The sequence below is a fragment of the Ciconia boyciana genome, chromosome 6 (genome assembly GCF_034638445.1).
Source record: "Ciconia boyciana chromosome 6, ASM3463844v1, whole genome shotgun sequence".
Classification (NCBI taxonomy): Eukaryota; Metazoa; Chordata; class Aves; order Ciconiiformes; family Ciconiidae; genus Ciconia; species Ciconia boyciana.
Genome location: NC_132939.1, coordinates 31822293 through 31845850, shown reverse-complemented (window position 1 = coordinate 31845850; position 23558 = coordinate 31822293). Strand labels below are relative to the sequence as shown.

Below are 23558 nucleotides of genomic sequence, written 5' to 3'. Positions count from 1 at the left end.
TTACTATTCACAAAACAATTATGTGACTTTAGGATGTACCTGGCAAGCTGGTTTCAGTAGATACAGGAAAGTGCTGGCACCGTTGCCAGAGGCATTGGTTAGATGTTCTGCAAGGTACTGCCTGCAGTTCTGGTGACCCCAGTGCAAAGAAATGGAACTTAAATTTGAAAAGTTGCTGAATGGTAAAGTAGAGACCATCTTAAGAGGAGATTAAAAGAGTTTGGTTGGCTTAGTGAAATGGAGATAAGGAGGCAATGTGTCATCCCTCTGCAGAAACACTCAGGAGGAACTATCAAGGAAGAAGACTAATTCTTTCGGTTAAATGATAATACAGCTATGACATCAAATGCATATAAATTGCATATTAATAAATTTACGCTGGGAAGTTACAAAAAGAGTTCTACCTATCAAAAAAAAAAAACCTAAAAAAGGGTTCTGGAATAACTTTCCAAATAGGATAGTGGCAACTTAAATTGCTCTTAGATGGAGTTGGGAGGTATGGAGAGTGACTGCAGAGTTGAGAATACAAGCTTATGAGATCGGTCCTTTAGTATCTGGTTCGTTGATACCTACAAGACAGATTGAGACAATGCCCAGCTGTTGCTTGCTGATCACATCTGTTTTCCCAGTATTTAAGTGAAAGCAGATGCTTCCCTGACCTTCAGGAGCTCTGCTGATTGCCTGAGGGGGACAAGTAAGTTGTTTCACTTGCCTTGGGTGGGGGAGGAGGGAGGTCAGGTCCATATTCCTGCTTGCCGCTGAAGCCTGACTGAAGAGGGTCTGCTGGTGCTCCTTGCGGAGTCCTGGGTCAACTTGCATTGTCGGGGGGAGCGGGAGCTGCTGTCCCCTTCTGCGTGGGGCAGAGCCCACATTTCTAGTGGGAATTTCACCTGTATGGGAGAGTCACTCAGACCTGGAGATATTGCAGAGACCTGGGACACTAGCAGTGCCTGTTGTCTCTGTGTCTGCAGCACATCATACTTGTGACTCCTGGCCTTCATTGTATTTAGGGTTCGTTGAGGGAGTGGGGATGCTCTGGGCCTGTGGAAAGCAAAATGTTTTTCAGGCCTTTTCTGGAACAGGCATCATGTGGGTTATGCTGTTTCTTGAAGTACCCACCATGTCTGAACTCAGAAGTGCTCCATGCAAATAAGATCCTCCAGGGTTTGTTTAGTCAGCCTGAACCATACGGTTGATCAGTTCCTTTTTGTGTGCTATCTTCAGCTGATATATCACAAAGCATAGCACTAAGCATTACTGGGGCTATTAGCCTACTGTATGTGAATGCAAGTATTTCTCAACAAATCGACTGTATGCTGAGAAGGGCTTGGTGTTATGTCTGCATCCAGACACGGAATCGTTAGGCTGTGCTGCAAGCTGCCATAACTTGGCACGGACTTGCTAAATTGCCTCCAAGTGCCTTTGCTGATTGCCTTTGACTTTGGACAAGTCATGTTAGCTGACTTGTACACACCATTATGTTTCATTTTAAGCTTAACTCCATGAGTATGGGGTTTAACTAAATTTTGCTGCCCTGTTATGTTGTACTCTGATAAAAGGCCTTAGCTTCTACTGAACAGTGACAAGTTTTCCACTTGTATGATTTCCACACAAGCAACAGAGAGGTTGTATACATGCAGAGGATCAATCCTAGAGATCTTTATGCTGTTTCTAAGATAGCAACAAGCTTTGTACTACTTGATGGGCCCTGAAAATCTAAAAAACTACCTGATGGGCCTTAAAGACTCACTTCTCTGCTCCTGGCCACCATGCTGCTGGTGCGATCACTAGCAGGTGGCAGCTCAACAGTGGCTTGGTTACAGGCACACTGAATCCCACTTCCTTCTCCAAGACATTGCTTGTCTTTGACATAAGCGAGACTTTCCTATGTCTTTTTTTGACTGATAACTCAGTTCTGTACATTTAGATTATTGCCTCTAACATTACAGGTGCAAGGTGCCAGTAAATGCTCCTTCATCGCCTTGCTAGCTAGTGCTTGCAGAAACATAACTCCCTGTATGCTGAGGTGAGAGAGAAGCAACTGGGGGAGAGTAAATTACATGGAACCACTAGAGTAATATCTGACTTAAAGTATATCAAGGCTCCTATCACACAGAATACTTCTTGGGACTTAATACCTGTCAATAACTGTATAATTACAGTGTGGCACAAGAAGGAAAAACATTCTGAAACCTCAGTGGAGATAAAAAGGAAAATGGAATAAAATTCGTGTCAGTTTTATTGTCTCTATCTCAATGTTATTTCTCTCTAGGGCTCTCAGACCCTGTGGTCTTAGTGTTTAATGCTTTCTTCACTTTTTTTTTTTTTAAGGTGCTGATATTGTGCAGTGGCTTATGAAGAACCTCAGCATTGAGGATCCAGGTAAGGTGACCACAGCTGGGGAGGAACAGATATTCCATCTGTATTGTGTGTGCCATTAGACAGTAGACACTAGTTTGCTGTGGTCTAAAATACCAGTAGAACAACAAGGTTGATTTAAGCATTGGAGGAGAGGAGGAGGGAAAGATATAAGACTCAACATCTTAATTAAGTCTAATGCCTTACACTGCAACACACAGAAAGCACTTTGTAGGAGTCTTAGCCTGTCTGTGAAATTGTTGCTACCTAAGAAAGCCTGATTGATTTTAAGGTTGTTCCCAGACTTAGAAAGGAAGTTGGTGGGTGTGTGTGGTTAAGCAGGCAAAGGCAGTGACAGGTTTTCATGATGTGGAGAAAGGTAGCTGTGACTGACAGGTCATACTGGCCAAGGATGACACAGACACCGTCATGGAATGGCTGCTAATTTATCACAGCAGATAGATAAAGGATAATCAGCCATAAACAGTGATCAGTGTCTGGGCCTTGTCCAAATAGCTCACTCTTCAGAGAAACCAAAATCGTTTTGGCACAGTTAAGAACTATTGGGAAAAGAGGAAGAAAAGATCTGCAGGTCCAGAAGTTTCTTTTCCTTTTCTGGAAAGGGAAAAAATCCAGCATCTCACCTCCCAGGTTGTTTTTGCTGCCTACTGTCACCATGTAAAAGCAGAGATAGAGACAGTGTTGTCTCACCCAGGGCATCCCTATACACACATCCCTTCTTATGAGTCCAGTCAAGTCCCAAATCTGAATTTCAGCTGAATTTCAGGTCTTTAACAAAAACAATGTGGGTTTGAGACATGTGGCAGAGATGTCAAGTAGCTTTATTATCTGCCTAGGGGTGCATGAGCAGCTGATGTGTATTTTGCAACTCTGAGTGTACCTCTGTGGTGGTGAAAGTTGCCCTGGCAGTTGTTGGGTACGTGCCCCCCTTTACCTCAGCACCGTTTCCTCTAACAAATGGCAATGTCACAGTGTCAGGATTTGTCTTTATGAATAAATATGCTGCTAATGACCTGGTGTTGCAGGTGTTTGTTGGATTTGACAGAGGCATGGGGTTCACTGATGGAACAGGCTTCTTGTCAGCTGTCACCTGTGGTGGATAATGTGCTTTGAATTGAATTTCAGACTCTAGAGCTGAACTGGTGTGTGACATTTTGTAAACATAAAACCAGCAGGCTAAACATTTGAGCAGTGTTTCATCTGTATTGTAAGGCTGATTTCTGCTCTCCTGCTTTGCATGGTTCGGTTGGAAGGCATAAGGATGCGGTGTGGGTACAGCGGTGTGTGTGCACCAGGTCTTCGTGCAAGTCATCGCCAGGGCTGCTGCTGAAAGCAGAGGAGTGTGCAGTGCGTGCCTTCCTGACACATCCCTGCTGTTTTCTTTCTTTCACAGGGGAAGCAATACACTTGGGAAGTCTTATCGCTGCACAGGGTTATGTCTTTCCGATCTCAGACCATGTCCTTACCCTGAAAGATGATGGGACATTCTATCGTTTTCAGGTTGGTGAGCCCTCTGCCTTCCTTGTGGCCCCTTGTGGTCCCTGCAATAATACTGGTGAAATCACCCGCTCTTTATCCCTAAGCACCCATTAGGTCTATGAAGCCAGGGACTGAGGCTATCTTGGTAGAGGCCTTAGGAGGTTATGAAGACCCTTCAAAAAGATCTGCTTTAGAATCCCAAGTCACTCTCTTCTACTTTCTGACCCACAGTTTTTACATAAATGAACTGATAAGTCCTGTGATTATTTTTGATATGTGATTTCAACACTGTTGTACTCAGAGTTGAACTAAACCAGGAGAAAGAAAACAACTTTCAGGTTCTAACCCTGGCACAGAATCAAGTAGCCACTCTCGTGTGCAAAATGGACCAGGGCAAACTTTGGAGTTGGACATTGAAGCTCTGGCACAGCAGAAAATTCAAATTTTTATCCCCTTTTGGTTACAGATTGGTGTGGGAGGGGGCAAGCTTCAGGCTTTGATACTTTTTACAGAGTATGTGTAACCTTGGCAGTCACCTAAGCTGGGACATCTCTGTCCCTCGTGTCCCTGTGCCTCCAGATGTGTTGAATTTTTAAAGCATCCTGTGCTTGAGTTCCATGTCCTTTCCAAAATCTGCTGCTGTCAGCCTTCTAGATAACTGAGTGCTTGTGCTACAACAACTCCTTTTGGACAGATTGTATAACTTTAAAAGAAGCACTAAGTTCAAACTGGAGTCCTACTGCCTAATCCTGCTGGCTGAATTTGTGTTTTTCTGTTACATGATCCCAGCCAGCTCCCTTATCTTTCCTGTGACCTCTCTTCTGTTCACCCTCCCGTTCGTCCTTTACATTTGTTTTCTCTCATTTAGTTTTTATTTGAAAAGCCTATTCTCCTCTTTGCATCTGATGTTGCTGCTGATGTTGCTGCTGCTCATGCTCACTGTCCTGCTAACGTGATATTGTGTTATCATATGAGACAATGGCACAGTGAACAAAGCAGCCCAGGAGATCACAGATCTCCCCTTATCTCACCCCACCTTCTGGTTACCTGGCATCATTCAGACTAAGATTTTTCAAGACAGTTCCCTTGCTTTTCCTGCTCCTCCTGTCATGCAAGACTTGACAGAAGCAGAGCTAATACTGATTGCCCATTTAGTTGTATTTCTTTGTATTTTAAAAGAATGACACCATAAGAAGTTCCGTGTACCTCTCAGGAGCTAGATTTCAAAAGCAGAGTAACATTTAATTTTTTTTCCTTATTTTAAGCCTGTGTAAACCACATCATCAAATTGTCTTGACTGCTTATTGACTTTTCTTTTCTTTCCCTTCTCTTTTCCTACAACTTTTGCTTATTCTTTGCCTGTTGTCATTTCCTGCAACAGTTCTCCTCAACCATTTTCTGCAAAAATAACCTGATAGAATAATTTTTCTTTTCCATTACTCTCTTCTTGCCACTTTCTACCTCAGCGTCAGTCTCTCCTTTAACAGTAGTTCATCATCTTATGAAGTTCGTAAGATATATATCAGTAAGGAGCATTGAACCCTGTGTTGTTTGATCCCTCCATGTTTTCTCACTCTACTTTGGTGCAAGGAATAGTCTTTGTGTGTGCAATGTCCTATGTCCATTTGTGGCATTACATCAGTAATGCAAAACAGTGTTCTGTCATTTGTGTGATCACAGGGACATTATTTTTCATTCATGTTAAAACTGAAATACAGCCGCATGTAAATGAAATACAGCCACGTACCTTGTAATTAATTTTAGCAACTGCAATATGCAGACCTGGATAGAAAACAAAAGCAGTAAGCTTAGCAGGACTTGTGCTTTCAGAACGACTCTGATCAGCTGAGTTTTGACCTCTGCCATCTGTTACATTTAAAAAAATACATTGTTTTATAGGCTGCCAACCACACTGGTAGCTGCTCCAAAAAAGTGAGTGGTGTGTAGCATATATAAAAGGCCATGAGGTTTCTCATGCTCCTACAAAAAAAAAAAAAAAAGGAAAAAAAAAAAATTGAGGATGTCTGTGAATTCCTGGGGAAAGAGGAGGTTCTGGGGATAGCGGGTAAGAGGTCCACATTCAGATGAGATGGCAACAGTGTCTAAAATGTCATCAGGATACTGGACATCCTTCTCAAGAGACGCTTGTATTACAGCATCTCTACCTGCAGTGAGGAATGTTAAAGGTGATACCTTCCTGGAAAAACTTCCTCACTTTTACTGAGATCTCTGGCAGTGTTTCCCCTGAGAGCAGAGACTGGGCTGTGGACTTTGTGATTCTTCTTTTTGTACTTGTAATGTTTTTCTACATCTGCATTGTTTTTCATCTCTTAAATGACAAAAATGCATATGTTGTTTCTTAGGCACCATACTTTTGGCCTTCAAACTGCTGGGAGCCAGAAAACACAGATTATGGTGAGAGCATAATTATTTCATTGTAGAAAGTTAGTACAGAAAGTTTGTGATGGAAAAAATTGTCCTTAAAATAATTACTGTTGGCCATCTAAACCCTCCATCAGCAGAGTTTCTTGTCAGACTGCAGCATCAGAGGCAGATTTGTGCCCATCTCAAATACATGAAGTGAAATCCCAGGGTGTCTCAAGACCACAGAGCTGTAGCTGTCAAGTTCAGTGGGGCCAGGGTTTTACCTACTGTTACCTTCATTCTCCCGTAGCTCTGTTTGTTTTGGCAGGATTTATGGCAAGCAGAATACTGCTCCTTGGGAATCTTAATTAATCCCAATATTGTTTTTGTGGGAGAACATACTCTGATCTGTAGCTGAATCTAATATGTTGATCAATAAAAAGTTACCTCATCTGGGCAGTCATCTGGCTGATCAATAAACCAGTATATAACTGATGGCAACCTGTAGTTAAAGTTCTGTGATATATGACATTAGACTTATTTTTCCCATTTTTTTAATACTACCAGCTGATAGCTGGTAAAAAAGAGAAGACTGAGCATGGTTTATGAGCTAATAAACTGCAACATGGTGCGTTAAACATGTGAGTGCCTGCAGACAGTGATAATACATAAAGAAAATATGTCAGTGTTGTTATCTTTAGCTGTCTGCATGCAATGTTGCTGTGTCTTCCAGAACTGCACTTCTTTCACAGTTAAATGATAAAATCAATTGTTGCGTCCTGGTGTGGCATTGGAAGAGGAAGTGAATCCATGTATGTGCTCATAAAACAGGAGCTTCTGGAAGTGCTTCTTTTGAAATATCTCATAATCTAAGATCAGTTTAGAACTCCTCCCTGAATAATCAGATTTTTTTCTTTGCTGGGTAATACTTACTCATCATTATGGATTCTGGAGATCATTTTCTGGGGTGGAGAAGTAGCCTGCAATGGTGTATGTCATGTGGTAGTTCATTTGCAGTCCTCATCTGCAGGGAAGCTAGCACAGACTTACGTGTTTATCCCAGTGAGGGAACTGCTTAGGAGAAAACATGATGCTGTTCATTATATGCTAAATAATTTCCAGATTTTACAGTCCCCATATATAACTGTCTGAACTGTGCCAAATACATATTCTGTAAATATCAGGATAACAATCTGAAGAGGGAAGTTCTGTTTTTTCCTATAGCATCTGACAAATAACTGGTTTCACACTCAGATTATTGTGCTGCAGGGGCATTGAGTGGAGCAGTACACTGCAAAATAAAGCCCTATATGAGCTGACCCACAGCTGGACAAGCTGCAACTGCATTAGCTCTGAGCCCTGTAGTGACAGATTTTCATCTGTCCCACAAATCTCGAACATATGCTTATAATCAGTCTTTGCATATCAGAGGTCTGTACAGATGGAGTCTTCCCAGGAATTAATCCCAAACTAGCAGTAGGCCCAAATAAAACCGAAATCCCAGCAGCTCTTCATACTTTCTCTGTTTGCATGGATCCACTCAGAGGACAGGAACTAACTTGCTAATGGCAGGTCACTGCCTAGCATGAAGAAATACTAAGAGATGACTGACTCTCACTTTATTTGGTGTTGTAAATGGCTTACAGATGAAACTGTTCTTGAGATGTATAAGTATAAATATACATGAACTGATCAGCTCTGGTTACTATGCATAATATTGGCTCATTATATGAAGTTTAGAATTATAGGAATAGCATAGAATAGAATCACATGAGTAGGACTGGTTTTTACATGTATTTTTAAATAGAAGAATAAGTTTCCAGTGAAAGCATCTATGAAGGTGTCAGAAAATTGTGTTTATCAGGAAACAAAAACCCTATGGTTTTCAAAGAAAACCTGAAACTTTCTCAAAAAGATTTATTGCAGTTTTATGTAGATTATGCTTTTCCTTCTGCCCCACTTGTTTGGTATGTTGTTGGACAATAAGTACCTGACCCTGCAGCATGGGAGAGGGCAAAACACAAGGAAGCTGTAAAATTCACATCTAGATCCATCCCAAAATGAGAGCACTGGACCTCTCTTATGTAGTTCAGACTGACTGTACACCCAGGGTGTGCTAGCGACCTTGTGTTTCAGCCCGTAATGGAAATGGGGTGAGCTAGCAGTCCAGCTGAGGCTTTCCCAGAAGGCAGTCTGGGACTGGTTTGGTGTCGTGCACTGGGCTCATTGTGACCCTCAGAATCCCAAACCACATCAGTTTCTGCAGTGTCTGCCTGTGGTGAAATGTGAGAAGGCTTTTCTTAACCATTTGAAATGTGTACAATAAGTGGATGAAGCATATGAAAAAATGGTCAGATCATACCTTTAAGATCTGGCCCATATTTCTCTTTTCATTTCAGTATCTGATTTTTTTTTTTTTAATTATTTTAAACAAAAGGGGAAAAGAAGTGCAGGGCTCCTCACTTTGGCAGGCATATTGCCAAAGTGCTGAGGGGAACAGGTTGGTAATGCTAAATCTTTTACCAGCCCCAGAAGCAATTGTGCCTTTCTCAGATATCTTGTTAGGTCCAGGCATCTACTCTCAGCACTTTTAAATGAGATGTCCCAGATGTTTAAGACCTCTGAGATTACTAGTGGATAATGCCAGCTGGGTATTCAGCGCTCTCATTCCTTGCCTCACGTTGCTTTCTGATGAGAACGAACAATGCATGGACCACTTTCTTCTGTTTTAAGATGTAGTACTAAGAATCTGTCTGTAATTGTTTTCCATTCTGTTTCTCCCTCTAGCCATCTATCTTTGCAAACGGACCATGCAGAACAAAGCTAGGCTGGAGCTGGCAGATTATGAAGCCGTAGGTACACTGCTGCTAGAGTTTAAAGCTGGGGAATGTGGGGAGAGCTTTGCTTGCCACTTGAATGCTGTCATTTTGTGCTTTGGGGTCAGCCTTTACTGTGTCTTTTTTTCAGTTGTCAGAACTGTATGGAGGTTGATCTGGAGACAACATCAGGAACGTGGCTGGGGAACGTCCCGGCTTTGCAACATCTCAAATGAAAGCATCTGCTATATAGCCAGCGCTCCAAGATTGGGGAAATTACGCAGAAGTTTACATTGGTTTCCTCTTTCCAGTTAACAGTTCCTGGCTTATATAGCAGATATTAACACACAAAAATGATCGGTTTCAGGTGCATTATTGGGCAATTAAATTGCTGATGACCCATCTAGTTACAGCCCTTAAAAGGAAAGTTTTCGGATATTAGACTTGGACTGTTTTCAACACGCCATATAAAAACCTATTACTCAAGCTTATTCAGGGCGTATTTTCTGTTACAATTGATTATCCATAAAAATATCCCCAACCTTGGCTTCAGATTGTGCAGGATTTGGGTGGAAAGGAGTGGGAAGATGGAGGCAGGAGGGGCAGGGCTGGTGTGAGTTTCTTTGAATGCCAGCAGTGTAACACTCTGACCAGCTGAACTTTCCTTTCTATCATATTGGCTTTTTTTTTGTTTACTAGCTCAACAGGGTAACAGATGAATTTCAAACGTGGAGTTTTTTGTTGGAGGGTTTGTTTACAAAGCTGGTTCTAGTGGACTTCTGTGTTCATGTTTATTACAATGAAAACATTTATATTGCATATATTTTAGGTTTTTTTCGCAAGAATGGACTTTTTCCTTCTTCCTTGCCTGCTACGTTTTGGGACTTTTGTGCACATGGATATATATACGTGCCATTTGGTCCTTTCATTGAAGAGCATGGAAAAATTGCCACTTACCTAGTCCACCCTGGAAATGCATCCAGACTTCCCAAGAGTTCTAATCTTGAAGTACAGGCATAAAGGAAGGAATATAATAATAATCTGCATGCATTTACACATCCTTTTGCTGAGTTTTCTCTTCTGCATATTGTTGATTTCATTATTAAAATCATTAAAATTTCTCACAGCCAAACAATTAACTGTAAGTACTCTAAAGATCTATCATAAAGCAACAAAAGGCTGTTCAGCAGCACACACTCCCACACACATGCAGCGAGGCTATGGCTAAGTACTTTTGCACATCGTTGTCTACTGAGAGTAGCAATGCTCCAGTGATGGCAAATAATTAGATCTTGGCAGTCTCTCATTTTTGTTGTGAATATTGCATTGCACAATTAGAGATTGCTTCTGCATTCAAACTTTGCTCTCCTAATTAGAGACAATCAGATAAGAATGGCACCGACTCTTCCTAGTCATTATGGGAGCTGAAGCAGATCCAGCAATGGAGATGTAAGCTTGAGCACAAGTGAGAGAAACAGACTTACAGGAGTCAAAGGAGCCCTGTATATTTAGTACACATTTTTGGAGATGTAGTATGAGAATGCTTCTCCGTAGGCATCAGCACCGACCTGGAGTTTCCAAAGAGAATCTCTACAGAGCATCTCAGGGGACCCCATCTCATTTTTTAGGTTCTGCTTGCAGCATTCATAGACAACCCCCCACCCCTCATTTATACTGGTAGAGCAGGGGTCTTGATGATATGATTAAGCTTGCATAATTGCATTCAATTTTGTTTATAATTGGCCAAACATAAGCACGATTCAAGTACTGCTTCAATTGGTGATGTTTCATTGGCTTCAGCATATTTACTCCAGAGGGCACATGTGAACATAATTTAAAATAAAATAAAAAAAAAAGAAACCCACAAAAAATTGTTTTTGCAGATAATTACAAGTAGTTCTTCCTTGTAGCCACTGTTAAGGAAATCATCACAGTTCTGCACAGCTGTAAATCATTTTCTTAACTGTTTTCTTCTGTGTATATGTACTGAAACTCTTACATGGACTTGGTGGTAATGGGGCCAAGCATTATGCCTTGTGTTATACAAGAGTTTAAAGTAAATAATAGGAAGATTTCTTCTAGCATTGAAATGCATGCACTTAAGCACTTTCTTGAAATAAAGGGAATAGGTATAAAAAGAACAGCAGTAGAACTAATAATGTTCATTTCAATGAAAATTTGCAACAGTTGAACCAGCTGTAATGGAGAAGAGTGTCAGGTTAATGGTCTCGTAGGCCTCCTTGTCAGGGTGGGTGTGGATATGTGACTTCAGGGTGCCATTTGAGCCTGAAATTCTGGCCATGTCCTGAGTTTGACCTTGAGCTGTGGTGAAGTCATATCCACCTCCAAATGTTCAGATCACGATGCTCTCTGTAATGGGTCTGGACCAGAGCTCTTACTTCAGATGTAGAGCAAGGCTGCATCTGGACCCAGGCTTTGCAGTTAGCGATGTTCATTGTTCAGACAAACAAGCTATTTCCTTTTATGAATCATCCTGGCAATCCCCAGCCTTCAGTGCTGTGCAGCTGCATAATGCTCTCAGCGGTGATCAGGACTGAGCAAAGCAAGGGATGCTCAGGCTTTGCACCTTAGCAAAAGCCTGAAAAGAAGAGAGCAGTGGGGGGAGGAACGGAAAGTGGGGATGAGAGGGAAACGTGCAGGTGGCAGCCATCTGCTGTCAGAAATGAAAGTCGTCAGCTTCACAAAGCTTCTCAGTGTTATCTTTTGGGAACAAGGCCATCATTATTTTCATAGCTGAGCTCAAGCTGTCTTCATCACACTCCATTACTTATCCCTGACAGGACCCTCTTGACTGCAGCTATGGGGCTGCAGCCCAAAAGGATGTGTTACAGCCTTGCTTTGCCTGCAAGATGGTTCATCTGAAACCAACACTGACTTCTGTGTCTTGAGTTTTCCAGCTTAAAAAAAAAAAAACAGGAATAAAATAAACACCCACCATGCTAACTGTGCTCTTAAGCAGTTGTTGTAATTACAGGGATTAGTTGTTCTTACTATTTTCATCTTTTGTCAGGAAAACTTAGCAAGACTTCAGAGAGCATTTGCAAGAAAGTGGGAATTCATCTTCATGCAAGCTGAGGCCCAAGTGAAGTGAGTAATCCTGGAGCACTGAACTGCACCAGTATTTAGAGCTGTGAAGGGAAGGGGATTCTGTACAGATAAAACCTCTGTCAAAGTCTTTACTGCGACTAAGCTCAGAAGGCGTTGGTGAATTTTAATCACTAGCGGACTAGAAACAATAGAGAGCCAATTCTGAAGGCTTGTGCCAGAATCTGAAAGATGGGTTTAATTATCTGTACATGGAAATGTTGGTCAGGAGCTCCTCAGCCTGGGTTCACCATCAGAGCTTGGGCAATTCACTTGCCCGTTCCGCTTCTACTTTTGTGTAGTATTTTTGTTTCGTGTAAATGGAAAGAACAGAACTTTGTCATCTGTCTGTGTTACTTTATGCTCATGAAGTATTTCTGAGTTTAAAAATACTGCCACTTCAACGTGATTATAAGGGTGGTATTTACAACAGATTGGATTTGGTTTTCTCATCTATACCAATCCCCAGTTGACTCCATTGCAACTCTACTCTCTGTGGTCCAACTTGTGCTACTAAATTAGCATGGAGAATTGGGTTCCACTTACATGAAACTTACTCAGGTTTAGTATTTGGGTTTTTCCTATCCTCTGCTCATAATTGAAATCTACTTTTTTTTCTCATCTTCCCTTGTGCAAACAGTTTGAAGCCTCTTAATGTTTTGAGCATGTTTTCATTAATGCTGCAAAATGGATATGGTCCAGGGTTTGTAGACTAATGTCTACAAACTAGTGCCTAAAACCCTACATATCCATTTTGCGCATGTAGTTGTCACTCATAAAATGGAAAGGTTTGTGAAGATTGCATATGAGAACAGCAGTACTGACACTCTGTACCACTAGAAGGAATTCGCACTTTCAGCATTAGATGCTAAAAAGTTAAGGAACATCATTTCTTGAGGGTGTGGCTGAGGTATATGTCTCTATCTTTGATTAACCCTTTGGAATTTTCATTAATTCTTTGCTTAATAACATTGTAATTATGGACTATTTAAGTACATGGTAATTATCCTTTAAATTACAAGGTAATTAAGGGATTTTTTCCGACCAGAATACCAGTGTTCTGTTTGGAAGAGAAAATTAGAAGTTATGATAGCAATTGTACTTTCAGTTACTTAAAGGTTTATTGTCAAGATGAAAAAAAAAAATCTAAGTCAAAACAAAATTCTACATTCTGTCTGCAACATACAATTATTACCTAAGAAAGAAATTTAAATATTAGATTCTTTATGTGATCACTATTGCTTATTCATCTTTTCTCCATTCTGTTTTCTTTGGAACGTAAGCGTGGATTGGCCACTATCAACTTTTTTTGCTGGCTAGTTTCAGCTTCTTGGTTCCCAGTTCATGTGATGGTTCAGTCTTCAGGCTTCCAACAAGGCAGGGCTGGAATTCACAGCATAATTCACAGCCCTGAGTTAACTAAAAAGGAAAACACACCAAAAATACCTGAAAACATTCCTCCTGCTTATCAAGTTCTGCTCCACCTTCCATGTCTTTTTTTGCGCACACAGGATTTCCATTGCTGTACCTACGTTGCTCAAAAACCGCAGCCACAGAGCATCTAACTGTTTTTTCTTTATAGTTTAAAATGTGAAATACTGAGTTATCAGTAAGTTTGGGGATATGAGCCAAGAACCTGGGTTGAGCACAAAGTACCCATGAAGACAATTCATGAAGCTTCCGAAGAGTCCTTCCAGTTTGTGTGCGCTGTGTGGTGTGAGGTTGGCAGGAGACTTCACCTTCCGTTTTGGCCAGGCGTGAAGGACTCGCTCAGAAAAAGTAGTTTTGGGTTGGGTGTCTGTGCTTGCTCCTCAGCGCAGTGCAGCGACTGCTGTCTGGGGGCTGCTCTGTCTTTGTGCAGGGACAGAGGGACAGCTCTGGTGCAGAGCTGGTTTCTCGTCTCAGCCTTGCAGGGGGGATATTCAGAGGGTGATACTGGACTGTGAAGGACTTGGGCTTTTTGTGGGGAGCGGTGTTCAGAAACTTCAGTTTCAGTCCCCTGTTTCCTATCTCCTTCGTACATTTCTAGTGCAGGCTTAGCCAAAGATCACTGCCCCTCCAAAAGAAAAACAGGAAGGAGGGAACATGATGGTCAGAAATCCCAGCTGGCGTGGGTTTTTTTTCCTCGCTGCTTTGATTTTCCTGGGTGGCAGCAATGTGGGAACCCAGCATAGGGACACTGTCAGCTTTTCAATCCTGCTCTGGAGACGGAGGCAGTTCGTCCTTGTGCCTCAACCAGCCTCCTTCCCTGTGCCTCATCCAGTCTCTCTGCAGGTAGGTCTTGCAAGCTGGTGGTGACTTTTCTGTGCTCACGTGTACAGCTGAGCACGGGAGCAAGGCACCAGACGTGAATTGCTCAACGCTGCCAAGAGATAGGGAAACAGTTGCTTTGAACAACCACTGGTGGCCTTTCATGTGTGTGCTTTGAGTGAGTTGACTGACTGGCTGCATCAGGGCTGAAATTACCGAGTTACCGTTGTGCCAGCCCAGTCGTGTGTCTCTTGGGTGAGTGCTGGCTTGCACGGGACCGTGCAGCAAGCTCAGCTCCGGTCGCCTGTGCTGTCACCCCTTGCTCTGCCAACGCTGGTGCATGCGGGCAGAGCTGGTCTTAGGGGTGGTCTAAGGAGGGGTGGTCTAAGGAGGGGTGGCCACAAGTGCTGCCCGTGCTGTTGCTGCTGGGAATGCCTGGGATAGCTGCCCCTTTGCAATCTGTGGTCATTCCGGTGGTGCTGCTGGGGCACCAGGGTGCAATGGGGCCTCCCAATGTGGACCTCCGTCCAGCACTGGCCGAGAGCTTCACCTGGAGTAAAGAGGTCCCGGTGGGTCTCCTGACAGAGCCAAAGCCATGAACTTCCCCAGCCTGTCAAATCAGGGTCTGGGGACAGAGTATTGGGAAAGGTTGTTTTCCTCACCAGATTAAAAACCAGATGTTAAAATAAATTTTCCCCATTAATATAAAAATCTCTTTTGAGACATATTGGAGTAAACATCAGTGATATGTTGTTCGTGGTACATGGCCTTGCAAGTGGGAGTGTGACATTGCTGTACAAAAAAGTGGATTTCTGAATTTTTTTGTCATGGGGTTAAAAACCCCAGCTAGGAACTGTAGCAAAGAAGAAAGCATTACTTGTACGTTGACTCACGTTTATGCTTTTGTTTTCAGAATCGACAGGAAAAAGGATAAAACAGAAAGAAAGATTTTGGACAGCCAGGAAAGAGCATTCTGGGATGTGCACAGGCCTGTGGTAAAGCTCTTTTTGAATGATGAGACTTTCCAGGTTTTGACAGGAAAGTTTTAATACTAGTAAACACTGCCATGCCCAAAGACATTGCCTTTAAAGTCACCACGTAGACTTTCCTCGCAGTTCAAAACACGCCAAGTGTCTACAAGATTATTTCAGACATTCTAGGCTTGTGCATGCATGGAACTGTTGGTTTGGAAATATATGATAAATGTGAAGTTTTGAAGATTATTTATTGTTTGTACGAAAGAAAATCCGCTTACCCAGTTTGACTCAGACTTCCTAGGAAAAAGGTCCCTTTTTAACAGAGATATTTCCTTTTGGTGCCAAAGTTATGAGTAAATGGATTGGATGCTGAGATGCCAACTTTGGGTATATGCAGTCTCTTGTTTAGCAAGGATAATTTATGGGACACAAGCTTCAGGAAAGAATTTTGGACAAGATCTAATTGTATATTTTAGAAAGGTAAGGCAGCATGTGGATTGTAAACAGAGGAGTAACACGATTACCATCTCTTTTCAGCCAGGCTGTGTGAACACCACAGAAATGGACATTAGAAAGTGTCGTCGTATGAAAAACCCACAGAAGGTGAAAAAGGTCAGTTGGAGTTTCTGGTTTTGTTTTTTGTTTGTTTGGAGTTTTGTTTGGTTGGTTTGTTTGTTTGTTTTTAATGCAAATCACACTTGACACCTACAGTATATCAGACCTACCCAATAGGAACTAAAAGAAGTGTTTTGTGAATGTTAGTTCTGTTTTGTTCTAATTGGCGAATTTACTGTTCCCATTTTACCAGCAGAGCGGTACAGACTGGGTGTAGAGCTGAGAAGGGCATTAAGGAGCTCTGTGTCCCATATGTCTGCTGGCTCTGCACTCCCATAAAATTAAAAGTGATTGGCAAAAGTACCTAGGTCCCATTTTCAGAAATTATCTGGGCACGGATTTTTCAGAGCTGTTTACCCGCCTTAATAATTTCAAAGGCTGCATCGTTAGCAACTTGGGTGTCTTTGACTTCCATCAAGTTTTAGCTCTTCTGTGTATATAGAATCATAGAATTATTCAGGTTGGAAAAGACCCTTAAGATCATTGAGTCCAACCGTAAACCTAACACTGCCAAGTCCACCACTAAGCCGTGTCCCTAAGTGCCACATCTACACATCTTTTAAATACCTCCAGGGCTGGTGACTCAACCACTTCCCTGGGCAGCCTGTTCCAGTGCTTGATAACCTTTTCAGTGAAGATACTTTTCCTAATATCCAATCTAAACCTCCCTGGCGCAACTGGAGGTCATTTCCTCTCCTACCACTTGTTACCTGTTTTGGAGGGGACACCAGACTCCTGAACTTCCATTGGTAGTTAAATTGCAGCAGAGCTGTTCATATGTCTCTTATGAATTTTAAATAAAAAACAAAAGCACTAAATGAAAGTACTGATAGTACTTTCAGTGCAGGTCTCTGTCCTGAAAATGAATGGCTACAAGTCAATCTGCAGGTTATTGTTTAGAGAAGTTCATGTGAACTTGACCCATTGACACCTGGTTAAGCACTTTCTTCAACATGTAGTTTTACAACCAGAAATAAAACCAAGTGAAAGAAAATGGCATAGGATTAGGTTTTAGTGTTTTCTTTCTCCACTTGAGAAAGAATGACCATTGCTAATGACCATTCTCAGTGTTCATCCTGCAAGCATTGACACACACAGCCTTCAGAGCTCCTAAAAATTATCAGCTGCATTTTAACTTTTAAAGTAAATTATTTTCTTAATGTGCCTGCAGACCTTCCAAGTGCAGGTGCCTGCAAGCACAGTCTGGTCTGTAAATTTTGCTCCAGGCTGAATGATTATTGACCTGTGTGGATATAAATAGTAGGAAATTGCTGGCTTGTTACCTTACTGCTTTGCATACTGCACTTTTCCTCATTGCATAACAGAGAAAAATGCTGTAATCTTCTGTTTGTTTATTGGTTCCTCACAGTCAGTATACGGGGTTACAGAGGAGTCTCAGCCCCAAAGCCCTGTACATGTGCCCTCCCAGCCTGTACGCAAAACTACAAAAGAGGATTTCCGGAAACAAGTAAGTAGATGGCTATATGGGAACTCTTCTGAGAACTGTTATCTGAAAAAACAACAAAAAAAAGAAGCTTATAAAGTCATTGAGATATCAGCAAAACCAATTGTATGGTTTACCTGTCCTTGATCCTCACACACTTTATGTAAAGTAGTAAGTATTTAAAGATACATATATATATTCATTGAGCAGTGCAGTGGTATGATGATAGGTATTATGGTCAATACTGACCTTTGGATCTACTATTATTCTGTCTGTGGACCAGTAGACAGATTAATTTCCAGTTCACTGAGGGCGTCTGAAAAGTGGGCAGTGACAAAAGCTAGGGAAGAAGCCAGCATACTGGGGCACAGGCCGGGGATAGGTGGTGAGGAAAGGCATCATTCAGTGCATGACTGTTAGACTGTACAGTCAGAGCTTTTAGGGAACTAGGAAAAAGTTATTTGCACAACCACTCCAAGGAATGGCCAGCCAACTCACACATCCTTGCCCTAGCACAGGGAGCTCTCCCTCGAAATTACTTTCCTGCAACAAGCAGCACTCACTGAAGTACAGGCAGGAATTGCTAGGTCAGCATTTTAGTAAAGGCAGCTTTAAACATGTTTCTTAGGCAGCCAGTTTTAGGGTGGTCTTCTGAACTAAACCTGCACACTAAATTTCTTGAGCTTTTTCCATCATAGGCAACATAGGCTGCAGAAAGTACTGTGAAGAACTAGTTCATAGCAGAGTGCAAATGTGCTGTAAAACAGTTATTGGTCTTGTGATTCCAGTCAGTTAGGGACGTAGAAAAGAGGAGTGTGGTGTAAAAAGGGGATCATATTGCACCCTGAGTAGGCTAGGAACCTTGGCCCCAAATATGTGCTTTCCCTACTTCTAATTATGTCTTCTGAAGCTTCCCCTGGGGCTTTGCCATAGGAAATGGAGACTCCTGTTGGAAGCAGTTAATAAGCTTCTTCTAATACCTAGGGAAGGGTCCCATTTCCTTCTGAGTTACTTTCAAGCTCTTTGGAAAGAGAAATCAATAGTGTGTTGGGATATGATCAATGCATGCTGTAGAGCTCATGGATTGTTAATGTCCTTGTCATCTCTCTCCTCAGATAACTTTTCTGAACGTGCAGATAGAGAGACATTGTTTAAAGATGTCCAAAGTAGCAGAAAGGTGAGTGTCCCAGTTTGCATGATTTCCCATTCTTTCCTCATCTCCAGTTTGGCATTTCCAGAAACAGAGAGCGAGCAGGAACACACAAAGGCTGGTCCCCTTTCTGTGCATCAGTCCTTCCCCCTCCTTGACCGGCTGTGCTGCCTGTCTGCTGACCACGGGCACTTCTGCACTCGCTGTTCTGCCACTGGTGAAAAATGAGGATGCTGTCGTACTGTAAAAGCAAAAGAAATATTGTTCACAAAAGAAAGAACCCCTGCAGTACTTTTGTTTCCCACTCCTTCACAACCCTAGAGTTTATTTACAGAAAAGTCATTCCTGTTTCAATTTGAAAATACCCTTTTTTCTTTTGTGGGTGAATTCTCAGTGCTCATCTCTTGTTAGTCTGACACAGCTCTGGGGAAGGAGCTGCGTTTGTGTCTTGTTGCACGAGGTGTTCATGTTCGTGTTCATATTGAGGTTGTAGGGACAGTTTCTGCTCCCACTTATGAAACCCTATGGGAAGTACTGGGGCTGTACCTGAGCTGCTCAAGGCAGTGACTTGAGAGGTGGATTTCTCATAGAGGCAAATCAAGGCACAATTTGACTTGCAGAATATTTAGTTCTGGTAGGAAAGTATGAACAGGTAAAGAACAAGCTCAAATTCAATTGAGAATGACAGCTCCTTTACTTAGATACTTGTAAGTTATGCGCATTTGCAGGGGAATCACTGAGACAAATGTAGGGGTTGGCATGCTCTTCAGCAACATCACTTTTAGAGCAAAACTGTGTTGAACATGAGGGACATGATAAGGGCTGGTGCCTTGTAGAGAAATAATAGAGGATTTTTTATTTTAGGAAATTAAAAAGAGATTACCCTATGAAATGTGCTTTGCAGTGTCTGCACCTGTAATTAGCATGTGTGTACTAAACTAGGCAAATAAAATGGTGAGAGCCCCAAAGTAAGTTCCTATTGGCTCATAAAGTTTAACAATTAAAATGAAAATTTATCCAATTAAATAGAAAATACTCAGAGGCTCCCTGAAATCCTGCATACACTGTATTGTATGATTGAAATTAGCACATTCATATTTATGTTTTGGGCTTTATGGTTGTTTTTTATTAACAAGATACATTTGTGCTTTACCAAAAAATGTCATTTTGTACTGAATGTACTTACAGTGACCTTAATATACTGAGGCAGTAATAATTTCCAGGCTGGTAATTTACAAGCAAGCAGATCTGTTTTGCTTGAATTTTTTCTAGGTAGGTATTTATTCAATAAGATGGACTCAGTAAAACTCATTCACTTGTGAACATCGAATCCTGTCCAAATAACACACTTGTTCAAGTTCATAAGGAACTACTGCCACTATAAATGTAATATTGTCAATGCCAAAAAAACCCTATTAGTTTTCAGTAAAACTGGACAGAAAATTTTCCAGGTTTGAAAGGGCTTTGGGCTTTTTTTTTTTCTTTAAATTGGTCCCAAATTGGAGAAGAAAATGTTGCTATCAAAATCTGTGCAAATTGATAACCAGGAGAAAAGAAAATAAAATGAGAGCAATCAAAAAGCTCTTTTCTCCTGTTTTGAAAGTTTCATTTTGAAATCATAAAGAATGAAAATCATGGTTGTGATATTTATATCTTGTGAAGAAGTGTTTGGCTGTGTGATAACTGTGGGGGACAGTGTTGCTGGAGGGTCGCAGGGCTTGGTGTGGAGAGTGCAGCCTGGATGTGGAGAGTCACAGAGCAGGCAGGAGGGAAGTAGAGGGGCTGATGAGTCCAGCGGCTTGGCAGGGGTGGGGATAGGTGAGGAGGAATGAATGTGGATGACCTGAGTTGAACAATTGCCTGAAATAAAAACCTGTGCAGCCTGAAAGCCCAATGTAAAACACTGAATACAACTGCCAGGAACAAATCTGCTGCATAAGGAGGTGCCGTTATTAGCAAGTCACTCTTCAGGCTGGGCCACACTTTTGTGACTAGTTGAAATGACAGTGTGGCAGATCGGGGTGCAGGAGACGACTTCTCGGCACACTCCTTTTGACAGCCAAGCCTGACAGTGGCACCACCTGCCATTTTTTCAGTACAGCGCAAAGGCACTTTCAGGCAGGACAAGGGAAGTAATGAGGAGCAAATAAGGCAGGGGGTGGTAAGGGGAAAAGGCTGCTGTCTAATCTGTTATAGGAATAAGATATACATTATTTTAATAGTGATAGACCAAACACATACATTTTCCATGAACGCATGCTGTTCTATGGGACAGCCCTTGTCCAGCAGAAGAGCAATGGAAAGGCTCTCAAAAGATGATCCCCAGCTCCCACGAAATAAATTCCCACTACTAAAGATTTGCTTCCCACTCCTCCCTGTTGCCCTTCCTGGAGTAGATCTGCACCAACTGTGGGAGCACGCATCCCTCAGCTGCTCCGGGCACCTTGGAAACGGTTTTCTCCTCCTTTCTTCCACATCCTTTCTCCCCACTTGGGAGCTGCACACTGTCAGGCTTAGGATTTGGTAATGAGATTTGAGAACTATTGAGCAAAACTATCAGTATATTCTACCTACTGTCTTCCCTGACTGCATCGTGCAGTGTTGGTGCAATCCCAGTACATGTGGCATCACAGAAATAGCTGGGGAAAACTTGAGCATCTTCCTACCAGAAGCAATCTCAGCTCCCTAGATGAAAATGTGTCACAAATCTGTGTTGTCCTCTCAGTTTCCCAAAGTTTTTGTGAAGGCTCAGCAGGGCCCCCTGACTGCAAGACAGTCGGGCTCTCAAGGCAAGCTCTGTGCCCTTCAGTGAACTCTTCCCACCACCTCTTCTACCAGAATTACCATGCATCACCTGAAAGGCCAAAAGTCCAGGTCTGCATTTTGATAGAAATGCTTTCCCTTAGGAGTCCCCCACCTGTAGCCTCCTTTAGACAATGAGGCGACAATTCCACTGCTGTCATTATACTGAATCAGCAAAATTTGCTTAGCAATTCCCTCTTGTTTCATTTAATTTAGGTTTTTTCCCATTTTATTTTTACTAGTACTTGTACTAGCACCTCTGATGCCTTCTTATTATTTTATTAGGAGCGATTCAAGTTTCACAGCAGATATCTCCTGATTGATCCTTTTTGTTGGTTTTTTTTTTAACCAACCCCCTCTCTCATTGATGTCTCAGGGATTGCTGCTGCTCTCTGAAATTGGACACTGCTTCCTCCTCCAACCCTTGACCCACAGCAGTCATGAAATGTAATTAATGAAATGAGATGAGACAGCCCTGAGTGCCCTGAGGGGCAGTGGGAACCTGCTGTGGTTACAAAAGTGTATGATTTTAATGCCTCATGATAAGAGCTAGGACAAACAAAAAGAAGTAATTACTGTAGAGCAGGTCAGGGAAACTTTCTGCCTTTTGTGACCCTTTGTTTCACAGGGTCTTTTCATTCTCCTGTCTTTCTGAGATGTGGAAGACCAGAGGTAGAGTTTAGCGTGGACAATCACAGTGTGAGTAAATTAGTTGTTCAGTATGATGAGACTCAATTAACTTAGTTAATTACTTGGCAGACCTAGGCAAAAAAATTAAAAAGTGCCTTAGAGTATTTCCAATATAGACTAGGACAAATTTCTTTTGATTTATTTCATATATGCTGTCTTTCTTTTGCAAAAATATGCCCCTAGCCCCAACCCCAGTGGAATTCCTGAATCACTTATGCAAGCAGACACAGTCCTTTTCCCAGGAAGCTCTTTGAATCTCATCCTAGTGAGGATTAGAGGCTATATGTCTTATCTGACTCATCATGAAGCAAGCCAGTATAAATGCCAGGTGTTTTTCCAACATGCATAAAATTTACTACATTCTAAGTTAATTATTATAAACTACTGTTGAAGTATTTTACAATAGTGCCGTTAGACGAAAGGGTATACCAACGTAACAAAAAAATTATCTATAGCCTGAAGCTTTGATGCTCTAGACTGTGATCCTCCAAAGATTTAAGTATATTCTTAGCTACAGCACATGACCTTATTTAGACTAGTTACTCATAATGCATACAGTTAAATGGGTACAAAAGTCTGCAAAAACCAAAAGGGCAAGAGGAATAACAATGTGCAACAAATGAACAGGAGGACACGTGCGTCATAGTCATCCCATGGCTCTCCGGGGGAAGTCCTACCATAGCAATCCAGTTGTTGCCTTGTCGGGCTTTTTGTGGGTATCTCGACAGAGATGAGCTTGAGGAAAATACTGCAGTGAGCTGGTGGGTGTTTGCAGAGAAATCGTTGCATGCACCGTCCCTGGGAAAAGAGACTCCTGTGGTCGCTGGGAAACTGACTGATTCCTACAAAAATAAAAAGAAGCATACAAAAAAAAGAAAAGCTGTACCTCTCTGACATGTGACTGAACATTCAGGCCTTGATTCTTTTTTTTTTTTTTTAATTCTTTTGTGTTCTTTTTTTATATCTGTCAGTTTAATAGCCTACACAGAGCAGTATGTGGAATATGACCCCTTTATAACTCCTGCTGAGCCTTCCAATCCCTGGATAAGTGATGATGCAGCATTGTGGGACATTGAAATGAGGTAAGAATTGGTAGTTTAAGTAATGTTAGAGTTGTCTTGCCATTTTGTTTGTATGCTCTTCCCACTGCTCTGTTTGGATAGGAAGTTGGATGTCTGTAACTTTACAAGATACAAGTACATAGCTAAAGTTTAAACAGGAGCTTATGCTTTATCACTTCTTCTGTGAATTATTCGGCCCTTCCACTTCCATATGACTTGATGTGTGGTACTCTGTAGGTCAGGTAACGGATGTTCTCATGCCTGTCAAGGACATGCACAGACTCAGGTCTAAGAGTCCACAGATACAGGATACTGCTAAGAGATAATTGTTCCAGCACATCTCCTTTGACCCTTGGACAGCCTGCTGTCTGGTCCTTCCACAGCTGCAGTGCTTCAGCCCTGCTGCTGTCCTGGGATTCCATGAAA

General features: G+C 41.9%; 1 protein-coding gene across 1 annotated transcript in view; it reads left to right on the top strand.

Moving 5' to 3' along the window:
* RGS6 (regulator of G protein signaling 6) overlaps positions 1-23558 on the top strand; it is a 45767-nt gene that overhangs the window by 9559 nt on the left and 12650 nt on the right. Inside the window, exons 2-11 of the mRNA XM_072864250.1 lie at positions 2332-2382; positions 3773-3879; positions 6222-6273; positions 9010-9074; positions 12070-12146; positions 15307-15388; positions 15908-15982; positions 17355-17453; positions 18545-18606; positions 23043-23153. Of these exons, the coding sequence (XP_072720351.1) occupies positions 2355-2382; positions 3773-3879; positions 6222-6273; positions 9010-9074; positions 12070-12146; positions 15307-15388; positions 15908-15982; positions 17355-17453; positions 18545-18606; positions 23043-23153 (758 nt within the window). The 5' untranslated portion in view covers positions 2332-2354. The remainder of the gene's footprint in view (positions 1-2331; positions 2383-3772; positions 3880-6221; positions 6274-9009; positions 9075-12069; positions 12147-15306; positions 15389-15907; positions 15983-17354; positions 17454-18544; positions 18607-23042; positions 23154-23558) is intronic.